Source organism: Gobio gobio (genome assembly GCF_949357685.1).
Source record: "Gobio gobio genome assembly, chromosome: 20".
Taxonomy (NCBI): domain Eukaryota; kingdom Metazoa; phylum Chordata; class Actinopteri; order Cypriniformes; family Gobionidae; genus Gobio; species Gobio gobio.
In genome coordinates, this window is record NC_137113.1 from 47,125,790 (window position 1) to 47,144,825 (window position 19,036).

A 19,036-nucleotide genomic window follows, 5' to 3' on the forward strand; every position below is an offset into this window, starting at 1 on the left:
AAGGATGGACAGAGTCATTTCAGTTCTCCAACACACAAAACAATTTTGGGTGGTTTTAAAATAAGCAACGTTTTTAGTTTATAACTAAATTTTTATAGTATTTTATTATCATCATTTTACTTTTAAAGTAATACTTACTTCTAAGTTAATATAAAGTAGTTGTTGTTAAAAAAGTTGTTATTATTAGTAGTTTACATTAATATAATTGTTTACTCATTTTTTTCATATTTAAATTATATATACAGTGTATGCATCCAAATATTTCTTAAATATGTACATGCGTGTGTGTGTGTGTGTGTGTGTGTGTGTGTGTGTGTGTGTGTGTGTGTATTTAGATATACACATTATAATTATACACATATATTATGTAAACACAAACATTTATTTTGCATGCAATTGATCACGATGAATTTTTCCCCAGTACTAATAAAATGATGACTCATAAATAACAACAAAATGAACGAGTAAAAGGCATTAAAAATAATATTTAAAAAAATAGTAATAGGTAACGTACATAAACTAATTTAAAAGGGCACAGAATTATAATAAAACGAAAGCAAATGGAGAGAAGTGTTCAGTGTATGAGAGGGCTCTCGAGGACGATATTATAGCGTTTCCGTTTTTGCGTTCCTCAATAAACATTACTGGTCCGAAAATGGTTTGATATGAAAAAATACCGGTTAATAACGTTATTTTAATTTATCCTATACTTTAAACAAATATGTATAAATAGACTTATTTTCACTCAATAATAATATAACGCATGGTAATTAAACTTGAATATTTATTTCATAACATTTTTAAAACCAGAAATACATGCATTAATGACAAAGCATAAACAGCGGACCTGTTTTAATGGAGCGTTAGACAATCTAAAGTGGCTCTTATGCCTAATTATTTTCAGAAGAGTGATAACATTCTTTGTACATAACTTTTTTTCAACACGACTTGTTTTAAAAATTGCATGAATAAAGAATAAATAAACTGGAATTTGAACCATAATCAAATTCAGTCAGCTATTTACACCATTTACGAAGCATCAACCGTCTATATAGAAAACATTGAGCTGTATTGGCAATCTGAAAGACTATAGGACAAATGTTGATAGATATGCTATAGCCTACTTGGATAGGCTTAAACAAAATCCATAAACTAGCCTAAATCAGTCTATTTGAGCTTAAAGTCCGAACTACTTATTTAAAGAATGTCCTCCAATACCTGCACATTGACAGTAGACCTACTGACTTGCGTTACCGGTAGATTCATAGATGATGGAGCATTTCACTCACGCTTGATCCGTCAGCGACACATGCTGCACTACTCTATTCATGATTGGTCACTGCCAAATTAAAATATTAAAGAGAACGATAAAATAACGTCAGTGTTTCCCCTACCATTGTTCAGGGGGGGCGCCCCGCCCTCCCGAAACGCCCCCCCCCGCCCCCCCTGAATGCCTGAATGAGTGACAAAAAATATTTGTCATTACGGTCGACAATAAGAATTGCCCGATGGTTCAGTGCCAGCGTGAAAGACACTCCCAGAGCTGCATCTTCACGGAAACTTGATCATTTGCGCATTTTTAAGCCTTGGCAATTTAGATATTCAAGCCAAGCGCTCATAGACGAGAAAGTGTCTCTCAGTTTGATACTCGCGAAGGGCAGCAACACAACACACACACACACACACACACACACACACACACACACACACACACACACACACACACACACACACACACACACACACACACACACACACACACACACACACACACACACACACACACACACACACACACACACACACACACACACACACACACACACACACACACACACACACACACACACACACACACACACACACACACACACACACACACACACACACACACACACACACACACACACACACACACACACACACACACACACAAACACACACAAACACACACAAACACAAACACGCGTCTCACAGCGTGCGAATATTCACACAACATTATATCAAAATGCCTGTCTTGTTGAGTATCACCGTAAACATAGTCGGTTAGGTCTTTTAAATCAACGTAAACATGAAATTTGCCAGTCACCGCCAGCATTTATGGTCAAGTTTGTAAGTTTTAATGGTCCACAGAATATCTAAACATGCAATATATCAAAAGAAAGAACTGACCCACTGTTTTATTCCAGTTTCATATATAATTTTTTTAATCAACACTTGAATGTTACAAGTTTCATGAAAAAGCAACATTTTGAGCATAAAGCTGAAAAAAATCACGTTTTTGTAAAAGACTAAAGGCCTGTACACACCGGGACTAATATCGCGCGCGCTTATCGCCAGCGTTTTTCGTGCCGTTTTTCGGCGCGTCTTGAGTGTTCACACCCAAGCGATTTTCACTGGCGCTGCGCCGAGTGAACGTGCACATTCAGTCGATGCGCTCCCGGTACACAAGATGGTGCTGCGGCACTTTAAGCCTCTGACACTCGCTTGTCACACAGAAGGAGAAGAGAGACAGTATTTACGTGCTTGCCAAAACCATAGACATATTATGTATATGGACAAAACCATTCACACACTTTTTGCTAACTGGCAAGCAGCATTAGCAGTTCATCTTCTTCTTTGTCTACTTACTACTTCTTCGTCGTATCAATGTGTGCACGGCAAGAGCGTTTTGTGCTTGAGCGCCACCAAGTCGTGTTTTACTGTCACTTCAGCAGCTCCAGGCACGTGAACAAAAGCGCCGATCTCATTGGTCGGCCAGTTTTTTACGCGCCGCGTCAAAATAAAAAAACGAACCCGAGGCGTTTTTTTAAAAATGACGCTTTTACGCCTGGCCTTTTGCGCGTCGGTGTGAACACTCACATTGGCGCCCATTGTTTAGTCCCGAGGCGTTAAACGTCGGCGATAAACGCGTGCGAAAATCATCCCGGTGTGAACAGGCCTTAACGTTACGTCTGAACGATGAACAAAACACAGATGTTGTAGATGGAGTCCATCAACAGCCCAAAGCTTCACAGTCCTATAACTCGTCCTGGGTTGACAGTTCATTCAATAACATTAGGCAGTTGTGATTTATATGCTGTTTAATGGTGATGATCGCGTTATTTTACATATGCATCTGCTTATGACATCGCACGTTGCTTCTTCGGCAGTGTTTTGATCCGGAGATTCTGTTCTCGTGCAGGAAATGCGCTACAGCGCCCCCTACCGTATAACAGTGAACACACGGAAAGCCGGAAAATATCGTCATTGGCTATATAAATATTGAGATAACAAAAGACAAAAAAAAAAAAATCACTCACTGCTCTTGACTGAATAACTTTAAATAAGGATTAATCTGTATTTTTATGCAGTGACATATAATTTTATGCAGACTATGCAGTGATATTTCACATTTGATTACTATTTTTGTACCTGACAATCTAGTTTAGACCTACATGAAAATAACTGTTTATTTCATTTGTATATGTTTGTTCTGCTGTATTTATTTGTGCTTTTGCTCATAATTTGATTATTTGTTCTTATTTTATTACTGATGGTCTTTAACAATATAAAAAAAATATATGAGTTAGGATATTAGTTTTTAGAGTCATAACCTTATTTATTATGCTTATATGGCTCAAAAACAATACTAGGCCTATTTTATTTTATTTGTCTTTTTTTTTTTGTGGTGGGGTCAGTGAAAATTCTGACAGGGCAAGTAAAAATTTGAACCCCTGAAAAAAATCCTTAGCATTGAGCCCTGAAATATATTCCCCCCCAAAAAAACAACAACAACAAAAAAAAAAAACACGGATTTGCGTGTAGTAACTTTAATGGTAAAAATGTAAAAATGCAATGGAGAAGGTGACGAACCTAAACGGGCAAAAATTAGGGTTTTTTTTTCTTAAAAGCAACAAAATCCAGAGCAAAAACTCAAGCTAAGCCAACCTCTGTTGTGTTGTAAATAGTTGTGCGATGTATAAAAATGTTTTGTTTATATTTATTTACCAAATTAATTTATTTATTTATTGTCTATGGCAACACCGAGTATCCGTAACACTCCAGCTCCACGACACTAGTAGTTTCGGGAGGTCCCCCCCCCCTAAAAGCTGTAAACCTAGAGGAAACACTGAACGTTATTAACCGGTTAATGGTCATTTCAAATTAACGTTTCTGTTCAGAACGATTCAAATTGATTTTGATTTCGTTTCCGTTTTTGTTCCTCTTAAAGAGAGAGAGAGAGAGAGAGAGAGATGCCGCCGCCTGCTGTGGCACTTTCAAGTATTAATATATTATTAATGCACACCAGTGATTGAACATCATCTGCCTGATCCAACACACACACACACACACACAGCTCCTCTCCAACAGCCCCCCCGACGCCGGACATGAGCATCAGAACCACATCAGAACATCCCCGGAAACAACCCATCGTACGCAACTCAAAGATGCTGGTAGCGATTCTACTTCAGTTAATGAGTCTTGTGGAGGAATAGTAGAATTTTGGATGATCGCCTTAAAAGGTGCAATTTTTAGGAGGATCTATTGAGAGAAATGCAATATAATATACATAATTCAAGAGTCATTTGGTCCAGAATCGGACTACACTGGTCGTGGTGCAAGTTTGATTCACTAAAAAGAGCCAGTTCAAAAGAGTCTTCCACTCAGGAATCGGTTTGATCACACTGATCACGCTTTGTTTTTGATTCACTAAAAATAACCAGTTCAAAAGAGTCATTTGTTCAGGAATCGGTTTGATCACACTGATCACACTTTGTTTTTGATTCACTAAAAAGAACCAGTTCAAAATAGTCATTTGTTCAGGAATCGGTTTGATCACACTGATCACGCTTTGTTTTTGATTCACTAAAAACAACCAGTTCAAAAGAGTCATTTGTTCAGGAATCGGTTTGATCACGCTTTGTTTTTGATTCACTGAAAACAACCAGCTCAAAAGAGTCATTTGTTCAGGAATCGGTTTGATCACACTGATCACGCTTTGTTTTTGATTCACTAAAAATAACCAGTTCAAAAGAGTCATTTGTTCAGGAATCGGTTTGATCACACTGATCACACTTTGTTTTTGATTCACTAAAAAGAACCAGTTCAAAATAGTCATTTGTTCAGGAATCGGTTTGATCACACTGATCACGCTTTGTTTTTGATTCACTAAAAACAACCAGTTCAAAAGAGTCATTTGTTCAGGAATCGGTTTGATCACGCTTTGTTTTTGATTCACTGAAAACAACCAGCTCAAAAGAGTCATTTGTTCAGGAATCGGTTTGATCACACTGATCACGCTTTGTTTTTGATTCACTAAAAATAACCAGTTCAAAAGAGTCATTTGTTCAGGAATCGGTTTGATCACACTGATCACACTTTGTTTTTGATTCACTAAAAAGAACCAGTTCAAAAGAGTCATTTGTTCAGGAATCGGTTTGATCACACTGATCACGCTTTGTTTTTGATTCACTAAAAATAACCAGTTCAAAAGAGTCATTTGTTCAGGAATCGGTTTGATCACACTGATCACACTTTGTTTTTGATTCACTAAAAAGAACCAGTTCAAAAGAGTCATTTGTTCAGGAATCGGTTTGATCACACTGATCACGCTTTGTTTTTGATTCACTAAAAACAACCAGTTCAAAAGAGTCATTTGTTCAGGAATCGGTTTGATCACGCTTTGTTTTTGATTCACTAAAAACAACCAGCTCAAAAGAGTAATTTATCTGAGAATCTGACTTCTCTGGTTGTGCTTTATGTTTTTGATTTGCTAAAAAGAACCAGTTCAAAAGAGTCATTTATATGAGAATCTTACTTCTCTGGTTGTGCTTTATGTTTTTGATTCACTATAAAGAACCAGCTCAAAAGAGTCATTAATTTGAGAATCTGACTTCTCTGGTTGTGCTTTATGTTTTTGATTTGCTAAAAAGAACCAGTTCAAAAGAGTCATTTATATGAGAATCTTACTTCTCTGGTTGTGCTTTATGTTTTTGATTCACTATAAAGAACCAGCTCAAAAGAGTCATTAATTTGAGAATCTGACTTCTCTGGTTGTGCTTTATGTTTTTGATTCACTATAAAGAACCAGCTCAAAAGAGTCATTAATTTGAGAATCTGACTTCTCTGGTTGTGCTTTATGTTTTTGATTCACTATAAAGAACCAGCTCAAAAGAGTCATTAATTTGAGAATCTGACTTCTCTGGTTGTGCTTTATGCTTTTGATTCACTATAAAGAACCAGCTCAAAAGAGTCATTTATTTGAGAATCTGACTTCTCTGGTTGTGCTTTATGCTTTTGATTCACTATAAAGAACCAGCTCAAAAGAGTCATTTATTTGAGAATCTGACTTCTCTGGTTGTGCTTTATGTTTTTGATTCACTATAAAGAACCAGCTCAAAAGAGTCATCTGTTCAGGAATCAGTTTGATCACACTGGTCACGCTTTGTTTTGATTCACTAAAAAGAACCAGTTTAAAAGACTCATTTGTTCAGGAATCGGTTTGATCACGCTTTGTTTTTGATTCACTAAAAAGAACCAGTTCTTTTGTGTATGATTCACTAAAAAGAACCAACTCAAAAGAGTCATCCGTTCAGGAATCGTTTGGCTCACATTGGTCGCACTATCCGTTTTCAATTCACTATAAAAGAACACAAAAGAGTCACTTGGTCGGGAATCAAACTACACGACTATGTGTTTTATATTTCGCTTCAGTTACGGTCTTTTGTTTTAAAAAAGCAATTGGTTCTGACTAAGAACTGGCTCTCAGTTCCCAACACTAGTAGTTTCAGAATAGAAGTTATTAAAATGATCAAGTCTAAACCAACAGCCATCTCACACAATATCCATCTGAATTCATCATACATGGCCCATATTATGAGCTGAATGATCAATGGAAGCTCCGGCTCTCATATGGCTAATCGCATTAGTGCGTTTCTCGGGGTGTGAGAGAGGCTAGCGTTTAGCGCCTACGCTAGGCCTGTGGTGCTGGCGTTTAACACTATTACTCCACTGCCAGGCCCTCTGACTGAGGGGAACAGGCGAAAATGAGAGGAGGAGAACCATTATTTCTCTAATGGCCAGCGTCCAGTGTGTGTGTGTGTGTGTGTGTGTGTGTGTACGCTGTATTCTCTCAGAAAAAAAAAAGAGATGAAAAATGTCAAAACTGATGGCCAGGAAACAAAGAGTGGTCTTCACTGCAAAATATGCTTTTCTTACTTAGTATTTTTGTCTTGTTTTCAGTCCAAATATCTAAAAAAATCTTACATTAAGACGCATTTACTAGACAAGCAAACGTTTTTGTCTTGTTTTGGGGGAAAATAACTCAAAATTAAGGGAGTTTTTGCCTAAAAAAAGCAACATAATCTGCCAATGGGGTAAGCAAAATAATATTGTTTTCTGTTTGAATTAAGATTATTTTGCTTACTCCATTGTAGGTTTGGGTATCGTTTGTTTTTTTTTCCGATTCCAAACCGATACTTTTAAAACGGTACCGGTGCCAAACCGATACTTTTAAAACGGTACCGGTGCCAAACCGATACTTTTAAAACGGTACCGGTGCCAAACCGATACTTTTAAAACGGTACCGGTGCCTGAACGGTGCCAAACCGATACTTTAAAAAAAAAAAGGCCACAAAAAGAGGTGGATGACATTAAATGGCTTTTTATTTATTTATTCATTCTTTATTTAAATTGAACCATTTATTAAAAGTTGAATGTATACTTAAATGTATGAATATAAATAAATACAAAACACAATTTACTTATTTACAGATTATTATTGACTTATTTACAAATTCACAGTAAAACCTAAGCCACCTAACCCAACTACAACAAGCCTAATATAACTCTAAATAACAGTTACAGTAATAACAGCAGTTAGCCTAGTCTGTATTCTTGCTCTGCTACAAACCAGCTTCCAGCTTCAGCTTTATTTTGAAATATGATCATATTCTCTGGCTAAATATCTTAGAACGCATCGCCTTCATGTTTCCATGGCGACGCGTCATGCTTCTCATATGACACGCAATAGCGCTGACAGCTCAGCTGTATCGGGTTTATTTCGCTTTTCCTTTTTATTCAAAATATTCACAAACTTCTCAACTGTGTCACGAACTATCTGATGTTCAAATGTGTGAGTGAATGTGTGTTAGTTGATCTATAAAGCGCAATGGGCGGCGCCATGTTAGTTTGCGCCACAGAATCGGATCTGTCGGATTCACAACACTTGAGTTCATTCTCGTCTCACGAAATACATGAAAGTGACCAGTGAACTGGAAGAAGAATAGAGTAAACTATATAGTTACTGTATAATGTGCAGTTATCTGATGTGAATAAAACGCGTAACGTTAGTCAAATTATAACTGTCTGAAAGGATTGTCATTTCCTCTTTCATTGACATCAGTGTGTGTTTGTTGCTAGTACTTATGAGCATTTAAATGTCTGAAACCTGAAATAAACATGTGGTTGAAAACACTGAATAGTTGTCATGAGTTGTATAATGTGCATGTATCTGATGTGAATAAAACGCGTAACGTTAGTCAAATTATAACTGTCTGAAAGGATTGTCATTTCCTCTTTCATTGACATCAGTGTGTGTTTGTTGCTAGTACTTATGAGCATTTAAATGTCTGAAATAAACATGATGTGGTTGAAAACACTGAATAGTTGTCATGAGTTGTGATGTGACCAGCGCTGAGTGTCTGTCTCTGGCTCAGCCAAAACGCGAAAGCACGTTTGAATTTTGGCACCGAAATGAGGAACTGAAATCTGCGTTCTGATTCGGTCCGGTCCCCATATTGGCACCGGGTTTCGGTACCCAACCCTACTCCATTGGCAGATTATTTTGCTTATTTTAAGCAAAAACTCCCTTAATTTTGAGTTATTTTCCCCCAAAAATAATCTGCCAATGGGGTAAGTAAAATAATCTTGTTTTCTGTTTGAATTAAGATTATTTTGTTTACCCCATTGGCAGATTATTTTGCTTATTTTAAGCAAAAACACAAGACAAAAACGTTTGCTTGTCAAGTAAATGCTTCTTAATGTAAGATTTGTTAGATATTTGGACTGAAAACAAGACAAAAATACTAAGTAAGGAAAGCATTTTTTGCAGTGTTGGCTCCTGTGCAAACTGCAGTCTCTAGACGTCCGACTACTGGAAACTCATTGGTTTCACACAGATGAGCTTTGGCCTGATCGACGCCTCAGGAACGGGGCCGATGGGAAATGAAGTTCTTACCGATGGTGCAGTTCGCTGTGATCTTTCTTCGTTTGGGGTTGTGTCGCAGCAGCTCCAGCTCTCGCTTCGTAGGCTCCCACATCGAATATTTCTCTCCAATACCTGATGTTTTGTAGAGAAAATGCACATTATGATTCATAGAAATTGCATTGAATTGAATAAAAGTGACAGTGAAGACATTTCAAAATCATAAATGCATCAGATCCTCATATGAGAGTGATTTGTGAAGGATCACTGGAGTAATGATGATAAATTCAGCTTTGATCACAGGAATAAATGACACTTTACTATATATTAACATGGCAAACACTTATTTTAATTTGTAATAATATTTCACAATTTTAATGATTTTATGGTATTTTTCATAAAATCGATGCAGCCTTGGTGAGCAAAACAGCAAGTCCTGTACTACACGATGATGCTGTTTTGGTGTCAGTAGTGAAATTTTTTTAAATCTGTAAATGAACACAGGCTGTGTTTAGAAAATAATCTTTAACTTGACAGATATAGTAAAAATGAACAAGCATTTAATGAGAAAGAACTGCAGATAAAACTATTTTACATTAAATTAATTAACACGTTCCTAGCATTTTTAGCTTGTTGCTAACACGATAAGCAAGTTGATAACATAAGCATGTTGATAGCATGTTGCTGACATGATAAGCAAGTGGATAGCATGTTTTCTGACATGATAAGAATGTTGATAGCATTTTGCTAATACGATAAACATGTTGATAGTATGTTGCTGACATGATAAGCATGTTTATAGAATGTTGCTAATACGATAAACATGTTGATAGCATGTTGCTGTCATGATAAGCATGTTGATAGCATGTTGCTAACATGATAAGCATGTTGATAGCATGTTGCTAACATGATAAGCATGTGGATAGCATGTTTTCTGACATGATAAGAATGTTGATAGCATTTTGCTAATACGATAAACATGTTGATAGAATGTTGCTAATATGATAAACATGTTGATAGCATGTTGCTGACATGATAAGCAAGTGGATAGCATGTTTTCTGACATGATAAGAATGTTGATAGCATTTTGCTAATACGATAAACATGTTGATAGAATGTTGCTAATATGATAAACATGTTGATAGCATGTTGCTGACATGATAAGCAAGTGGATAGCATGTTTTCTGACATGATAAGAATGTTGATAGCATTTTGCTAATACGATAAACATGTTGATAGTATGTTGCTGACATGATAAGCATGTTTATAGAATGTTGCTAATACGATAAACATGTTGATAGCATGTTGCTGTCATGATAAGCATGTTGATAGCATGTTGCTAACATGATAAGCATGTTGATAGCATGTTGCTAACATGATAAGCATGTTGACAGCATTTTGGTAACATGATAAGCATGTGGATAGCATGTTGCTGACATGATAAGAATGTTGATAGCATTTTGGTAACATGATAAGCATGTGGATAGCATGTTGCTGACATGATAAGAATGTTGATAGCATTTTGGTAACATGATAAGCATGTTGATAGCATGTTGCTGACATGATAAGCATGTGGATAGCATGTTGCTAACATGATAAGCATGTTGACAGCATTTTGGTAACATGATAAGCATGTGGATAGCATGTTGCTGACATGATAAGAATGTTGATAGCATTTTGGTAACATGATAAGCATGTTGATAGCATGTTGCTGACATGATAAGCATGTGGATAGCATGTTGCTAACATGATAAGCATGTTGACAGCATTTTGGTAACATGATAAGCATGTGGATAGCATGTTGCTGACATGATAAGCATGTTGATAGCATTTTGCTAAATATGATAAACATGTTGATAGAATGTTGCTAATATGATAAACATGTTGCTGACATGATAAGCATGTTGACAACATTTTGGTAACACGATAAGCATGTTGATAGCATGTTTACAAACACAATAAGTATATTGATAGCATGTTTGCTAACATGATAAGCATGTTGATAACATGATTTACCACAAGGTCAACATGAATTATCATGTTAAAATAACTATCATGTTTTGCTAGCATGATTGAACACATTGCTATCTTGAATTGGCACATTTATAACATGATTTCACTTTTAAATAATGCTAACAATGTGTTAATCATTCTAACTATTTCTTACCATGATTAACACATTGCTAATGTGATTTAGCACATTCTTAACATGTTTTATCATATTGTTAACATGATTAACATGTTGTTAACATGATTTTACAAATTGATATTATGTTGATAACCTGTTGCTAGCCTGAATTGGCACAATGCTAAAATGATTTAACACGTTGCGCGTATGTTTCATCATATTTGCTAACATGATTAACATGCGGCTAACATGATGATTCCACATATTGCTAACATGTTTTAACAGGTTACTAGCATGATTAACATGAATTATCATATTAACATAACTATTATGTTTTGCTAGCATGATTGAACACATTGCTATCTTGAATTGGCACATTTACAACATGATTTCACTTTTAAATAAATGCTAACAATGTGTTAATCATGCTAACTATTGGTTAACTACCATGATTTAGCACATTCTTAACATGTTTTATCATATTGTTAACATGATTAACATGTTGTTAATATGTTGTTAACATGATTTTACAAATTGCTATTGTGTTGATAACCTGTTGCTAGCCAGAATTGGCACAATGCTAAAATGATTTAACACGTTGCGCGTATGTTTCATCATATTTGCTAACATGATTAACATGCGGCTAACATGATGATTCCACATATTGCTAACATGTTTTAACAGGTTACTAGCATGATTAACATGAATTATCATATTAACATAACTATTATGTTTTGCTAGCATGATTGAACACATTGCTATCTTGAATTGGCACATTTACAACATGATTTCACTTTTAAATAAATGCTAACAATGTGTTAATCATGCTAACTATTGGTTAACTACCATGATTTAGCACATTCTTAACATGTTTTAACAGGTTACTAGCATGATTAACATGAATTATCATATTAACATAACTATTATGTTTTGCTAGCATGATTGAACACATTGCTATCTTGAATTGGCACATTTACAACATGATTTCACTTTTAAATAATGCTAACAATGTATTAATCATGCTAACTATTTGTTACCATGATTAACACATTGCTAACATGATTTAGCACATTCTTAACATGTTTTATCATATTGTTAACATGATTTTACAAATTGCTATTATGTTGATAATATGTTGCTAGCCTGAATTGGCACAATGCTAAAATGATTTAACACGTTGCGCGTATGTTTCATCATATTTGCTAACATGATTAACATGCGGCTAACATGATGATTCCACATATTGCTAACATGTTTTAACAGGTTACTAGCATGATTAACATGAATTATCATATTAACATAACTATTATGTTTTGCTAGCATGATTGAACACATTGCTATCTTGAATTGGCACATTTACAACATGATTTCACTTTTAAATAAATGCTAACAATGTGTTAATCATGCTAACTATTGGTTAACTACCATGATTTAGCACATTCTTAACATGTTTTATCATATTGTTAACATGATTAACATGTTGTTAATATGTTGTTAACATGATTTTACAAATTGATATTATGTTGATAACCTGTTGCTAGCCAGAATTGGCAGAATGCTAATATGATTTAACACGTTGCGCATGTTTCATCATATTTACTAACATGATTAACATGCTGCTAACATGACGATTCCACATATTGCTAACATGTTTTAACAGGTTACTAGCATGATTAACACGAATTATCATGTTAACATAACTATTATGTTTTGCTAGCATGATTGAACACATTGCTATCTTGAATTGGCACATTTATAACATGATTTCAGTTTTAAATAATGCTAACAATGTGTTAATCATGCTAACTATTTGTTACCATGATTAACACATTGCTAACATGATTTAGCACATTCTTAACATGTTTTATCATATTGTTAACATGATTAACATGTTGTTAACATGATTTTACAAATTGCTATTATGTTGATAATATGTTGCTAGCCTGAATTGGCACAATGCTAAAATTATTTAACACGTTGCTAGCATGTTTCATCATATTTGCTAACATGATGACTCCACATATCGCTAACATGTTTTAACAGGTTACTAGCATGATTAACATGAATTAGCATGTCGATTACCATCTGAATAACGTGATTGTCATGTTATTTAACACGTTGCTAGCATTCAAAGTGCTAATTGACAGTGAAACTTGAACGCGATTATTTTGAGGCCTTGCAAACAACAGCAAACGCAGACCTAGTGTAGGATCATGTCACATTTGTGCAGATTCAATAGCAAGCTTAAGAACACAATGAAAGATTAGCTCTTATCAGCGGCACAAACCAAACACACACACACTCTCGGGACGCAGCGGTTTTGAATATTAATTTTCTGAATGAAGCCACAGGCCAAAGCTGAAGCTGAAGGGCAGCGTGAGAGGAACCTACCTTGCAGTTTCCAGGCTTTTCTTTGTTCTTCTTTGGCAATCTGCTCCATGTCTTTGTCGTATATGTAGTCTTGGCACACAAAGCAATATATCCCACCATACAAAAGGTCTATAGCTGAGTAAGAGAAGGAGAGAAAGGACACATTAGAAAGCTTTTGGAGAAGTTGGCGTTTGCATCTTCCAGTATCTGCCCTGTAAATATGGATGAGGCATTAAGGAAGCATAGCTCAGTGCAGCAAATCTGCCTCCTTTAATAAGTGATGGGAATAATAATTAGGGTGCAGCACAACGAACATCCATCGCCGCTTGTGCTACGATATCGCGTCCTCTGTGAAATGTCATGGCTTTTACCCGCCGGCTTCTTCTTGCCCTGACTGATGCTATAGTTACAGTTAATTATTTATGAATTATTATCCTTCTCTGATGCTCACTGTAAATAGAGTATTTTACTGTAAATAAATGCTTCAGTAAATTAAATTAAGTCATGAAATATTTTTCCTTGTAGTCCAAAAATAGCTTTTACTGTAACCTCGTTGTGGAATGAGCCTATAATAGAAGCCTCTGCAGAAGAAGATCGACGCCTACATCATCACCACAACTTTGGCTCCGCCCACTTGAGTGTTAGTGAGATGACGAGGAGAGACGAGCGGACTACAAATAACATTCCCTTCCAACGGATCCTAATGCTAGGAATGAGCTGATTTATCTCCAACAATGTGAATGTCTCAGTTGAGCATTATTTATTTGTATTTGCTACAATCACAGCAGTGGGCGTTTACGCTGGCGTCTCACAGCAGCCAATCACAGCAGTGGGCGTTTACACTGACGTCTCACAGCGGGCGTTTACACTGACGTCTCACAACAGCCAATCACAGCAGTGGGCGTTTACACTGACGTCTCACAGCGGCCAATCACAGCAGTGGGCGTTTACACTGACGTCTCACAGCGGCCAATCACAGCAGTGGGCGTTTACACTGACGTCTCACAGCGGCCAATCACAGCAGTGGGCGTTTACACTGACGTCTCACAGCGGCCAATCACAGCAGTGGGCGTTTACGCTGACGTCTCACAGCCGCCAATCACAGCAGTGGGCATTTACGCTGACGTCTCACAGCGGCCAATCACAGCAGTGGGCGTTTACACAAGTCTCACAGCCGCCAATCACAGCAGTGGGCGTTTACGCTGACGTCTCACAGCAGCCAATCACAGCAGTGGGCGTTTACGCTGACGTCTCACAGCGGCCAATCACAGCAGTGGGCGTTTACACTGACGTCTCACAGCCGCCAATCACAGCAGTGGGCGTTTACACAAGTCTCACAGCCGCCAATCACAGCAGTGGGCGTTTACACTGACGTCTCACAGCCGCCAATCACAGCAGTGGGCGTTTACACTGACGTCTCACAGCCGCCAATCACAGCAGTGGGCGTTTACACTGACGTCTCACAGCGGCCAATCACAGCAGTGGGCGTTTACGCTGACGTCTCGCAGCCGCCAATCACAGCAGTGGGCGTTTACACTGACGTCTCACAGCCGCCAATCACAGCAGTGGGCATTTACACAAGTCTCACATCCGCCAATCACAGCAGTGGGCGTTTACGCTGACGTCTCACAGCCGCCAATCACAGCAGTGGGCGTTTACACAAGTCTCACATCCGCCAATCACAGCAGTGGGCGTTTACACAAGTCTCACATCCGCCAATCACAGCAGTGGGCATTTACGCTGACGTCTCACAGCCGCCAATCACAGCAGTGGGCGTTTACACTGACGTCTCACAGCAGCCAATCACAGCAGTGGGCGTTTACACTGACGTCTCACAGCAGCCAATCACAGCAGTGGGCGTTTACACTGACGTCTCACAGCGGCCAATCACAGCAGTGGGCGTTTACACTGACGTCTCACAGCGGCCAATCACAGCAGTGGGCGTTTACACTGACGTCTCACAGCGGCCAATCACAGCAGTGGGCGTTTACCAGGAAACATTATAAAACAATGCAGTCCTGACCCCTTTAAGACATTCAAATAGAAAATGGTTATTTTAAACCTTAATAAAACCTTTTTATCAAAAAAAATGCAGCCTTGATGAGACATCTTTCACGAAAATAATAATAATAATAATAATCTTTTACAGTAAAAGCCTATGTGACACTTCACATTTAAGGGTTTTAAATTTGAATAATCATGTTTATTGTTATCAGTTATGCAAATTAGAGGTTTATGGTACATCGTATGTTTTTACATGAATGTTTCCTGCATTATTGTAGTGTTGTGAGTTATGATGATGGTGTTTTGGATTGTTCTGTGCATCTTCTGTATATTAGTATTTACCTCAGCTTGTGATGAATTATAAATAAATTACGGTTTTATTTGTACAGGTTGTTCTGTAAACATGTTTGCATGAATGATTCTGTAAAAACGGCATGATTTTTTTTTTTACAGTGCTATTTGTCCATTCCTCCAACCCTGCAGTAGCAGTACCTGTTTTTCAGTTCCCATGGCAACCGGATGATGGTCTGTTTCACACAGACGTACTAAATGTTCGCAGGTGGAGTGAAGCAGTGGGGACCGGCTTCTGTTCGTGACACGACACTAATGCACAGCCTGGCACGAGCCACAGACAGGTGCTCTATGAAGCTTTTAGTGGCTTTCAGTGCAGAGCGCCGGCGCCTGAATGTTTGCACGGCTATTTTCTGTTATTGCAAAGGGACCGAAGTCTTATCATGCACGCTAGTTGAACTGGCAGGAAGTTAACAATCAGCACAGGCATGTGGCAAATCTGTTAAATCTACTCAAAAACATCCCCAATTACTTCCTAAATCAATGTATTTAGTCTCACTGTGCGAGATGAGAAACGCATTGCATAATCTTTTACTAAAATGCAATGAACAGGGTTCCCACTCTTTCATGAACACCAGATTCAAGGACTTTTTAAAGCACCTTTTATTTTAAATCAAGCACAATAAATACGATAAAGGTGGGTGTGTTATTGCCAATATATCAAATACCTACTGTACCTGTGTCTATCATTAATGCAGTAACGCTAAGGCATAAACTGACAACTATAATACAATTTGCAATAAGGAAAAATGTGCAATTTTACAAAATCCAATGAGGAAAGAGGCTGGTGTACAAGAGCGAGTTTTAACGAGAGATGCAGTTTGCAGCACTCTTATTCCTGCTTTTAACATTTATTTCACACTAGTTTTAGTTTTCTTTTTTATAAATCATTAAAACATCAAAATATATAAATAATATTGTATACATGAATTTTCCAATTAAATGAAAAGATTTTAGATGTTTACGTGCTTTTCTTCTTTTTATTTTTTGAGCAGTGATGAAATATTGCTCTTGTAAATACTTGGCAGCATTTCAGTAATGAAAGTCTAGATCTTTAAAATGCATCCAAATTACAGCAAAGCGCAACCGTACGGTGGCCTGCAGTGGTCAAAAAGGATATAAACAGAGCATTTTGAAGTGATATATTCTTGAAAACTAATTAAATGCCCACACGTCCTTGGTGTTTGTCTAAAAACAGTAGGTAATTCGGCCGCGGATTTTTACGCGGGTGGTGGGAGAAAAACACTGACCTTCTGGATTCGGGCGGCAATAAAATCTCCGACTAGCCCCTGTCAAGGATGAAAATACCTTATGACCCCACGAGAAACAGTTACCACCCGAATAGGGCTTTTGACAATAGATGGCGCTTATGGATCAGCAGAAATATACTCCCTCCGCCCGTAATGCTGTTTTGTTCTGGCTTTGGCAGCGCATGAAGGCCAATGTTTGTAATAGCACCATGCTACTCTAACAAAATGCAGTTCATGCTTAATTCAAGCACTTTCAAGGACCTGTGTTTGTTTTCAAGTACCTTCCAGGCCTTGAATCCATGTGTCTGAAATTCAAGAACTTTCAAGTACTTTCAAGAAGCGTGGGAACCCTGAATGAAATCTAATATTTAAAGCAATATTAGCCAATAATATCATATACTAATGACCATGATGGATCAAATCAAATCCTAATGAATAAACACCTTTTATTTAATTAAACAACTTTTATTATTTTCCATTTAAAATATTTCTGTCACGCTTGCAAATGCATAACATTATGGAAGTTAAAAACATACTGCTGTTAATAATGTCATGACAATACATTCCTATTAAACTATTATCCTGTTCACAACTACCATGACACATTAGATTCATTACTATGTAAGTGTAGATAAGTGTAAAGTAAGATTCACTTCATTAATACATTGGGCATCATGAACCAACTATAAACTTCAACCTATATTCTGTAAATGCTGTAAAATAGTGATGTTAGTTGTTGTTATATTATTATTATTATTATGATGAATACAAAATCGTTCACTATCCCCTGTATAGTGAACTGTCTGATCGTTCCCGATCCCCTATATAATGCACTGTCTGATCGTTCCCCATCCCCTATATAATGCACTGTCTGATCGTTCCCCATCCCCTATATAGTGCACTGTCTGATCATTCCCTATCCCCTATATAATGCACTGTCTTATCGTTCCCCATCCCCTATATAGTGAACTATCTGATTGTTCCCTATCCCCTATATAATGCACTGTCTTATCGTTCCCCATCCCCTATATAGTGCACTGTCTGATCGTTCCCCATCCCCTATATAGTGCACTGTCTGATCATTCCCTATCCCCTATATAATGCACTGTCTTATCGTTCCCCATCCCCTATATAGTGAACTATCTGATCGTTCCCTATCCCCTATATAATGCACTGTCTGATCGTTCCCCATCCCCTATATAATGCACTGTCTGATCGTTCCCCATCCCCTATATAATGCACTGTCTGATCGTTCCCCATCCCCTATATAGTGCACTGTCTGATCATTCCCCGTCCCCTATTTAATGCACTGTCTGATCGTTCCCCATCCCCTATATAATGCACTGTCTGATCGTTCCCCATCCCCTATATAATGCACTGTCTGATCGTTCCCCATCCCCTATATAATGCACTGTCTGATCATTCCCCATCCCCTATATAATGCACTGTCTGATCGTTCCCCATCCCCTATATAATGCACTGTCTGATCGTTCCCCATCCCCTATATAATGCACTGTCTGATCGATCCCCATCCCCTATATAATGCACTGTCTGATCGTTCCCCATCCCCTATATAATGCACTGTCTGATCGTTCCCCATCCCCTATATAATGCACTGTCTGATCGTTCCCCATCCCCTATATAATGCACTGTCTGATCGTTCCCCATCCCCTATATAAAGCACTGTCTTATCGTTCCCCATCCCCTATATAATGCACTGTCTTATCGTTCCCCATCCCCTATATA

General features: G+C 37.5%; 1 protein-coding gene across 1 annotated transcript in view; it reads right to left on the reverse strand.

Annotated features, from left to right (window-relative positions):
• Positions 1-19,036, reverse strand: part of usp22 (ubiquitin specific peptidase 22) — an 86,639-nt gene that overhangs the window by 19,023 nt on the left and 48,580 nt on the right. The window contains exons 4-6 of the mRNA XM_079846331.1: positions 13,707-13,820; positions 9,221-9,322; positions 5,843-5,907 (exon numbers count right to left, since the gene is read on the reverse strand). Of these exons, the coding sequence (XP_079702457.1) occupies positions 5,843-5,907; positions 9,221-9,322; positions 13,707-13,820 (281 nt within the window). The remainder of the gene's footprint in view (positions 1-5,842; positions 5,908-9,220; positions 9,323-13,706; positions 13,821-19,036) is intronic.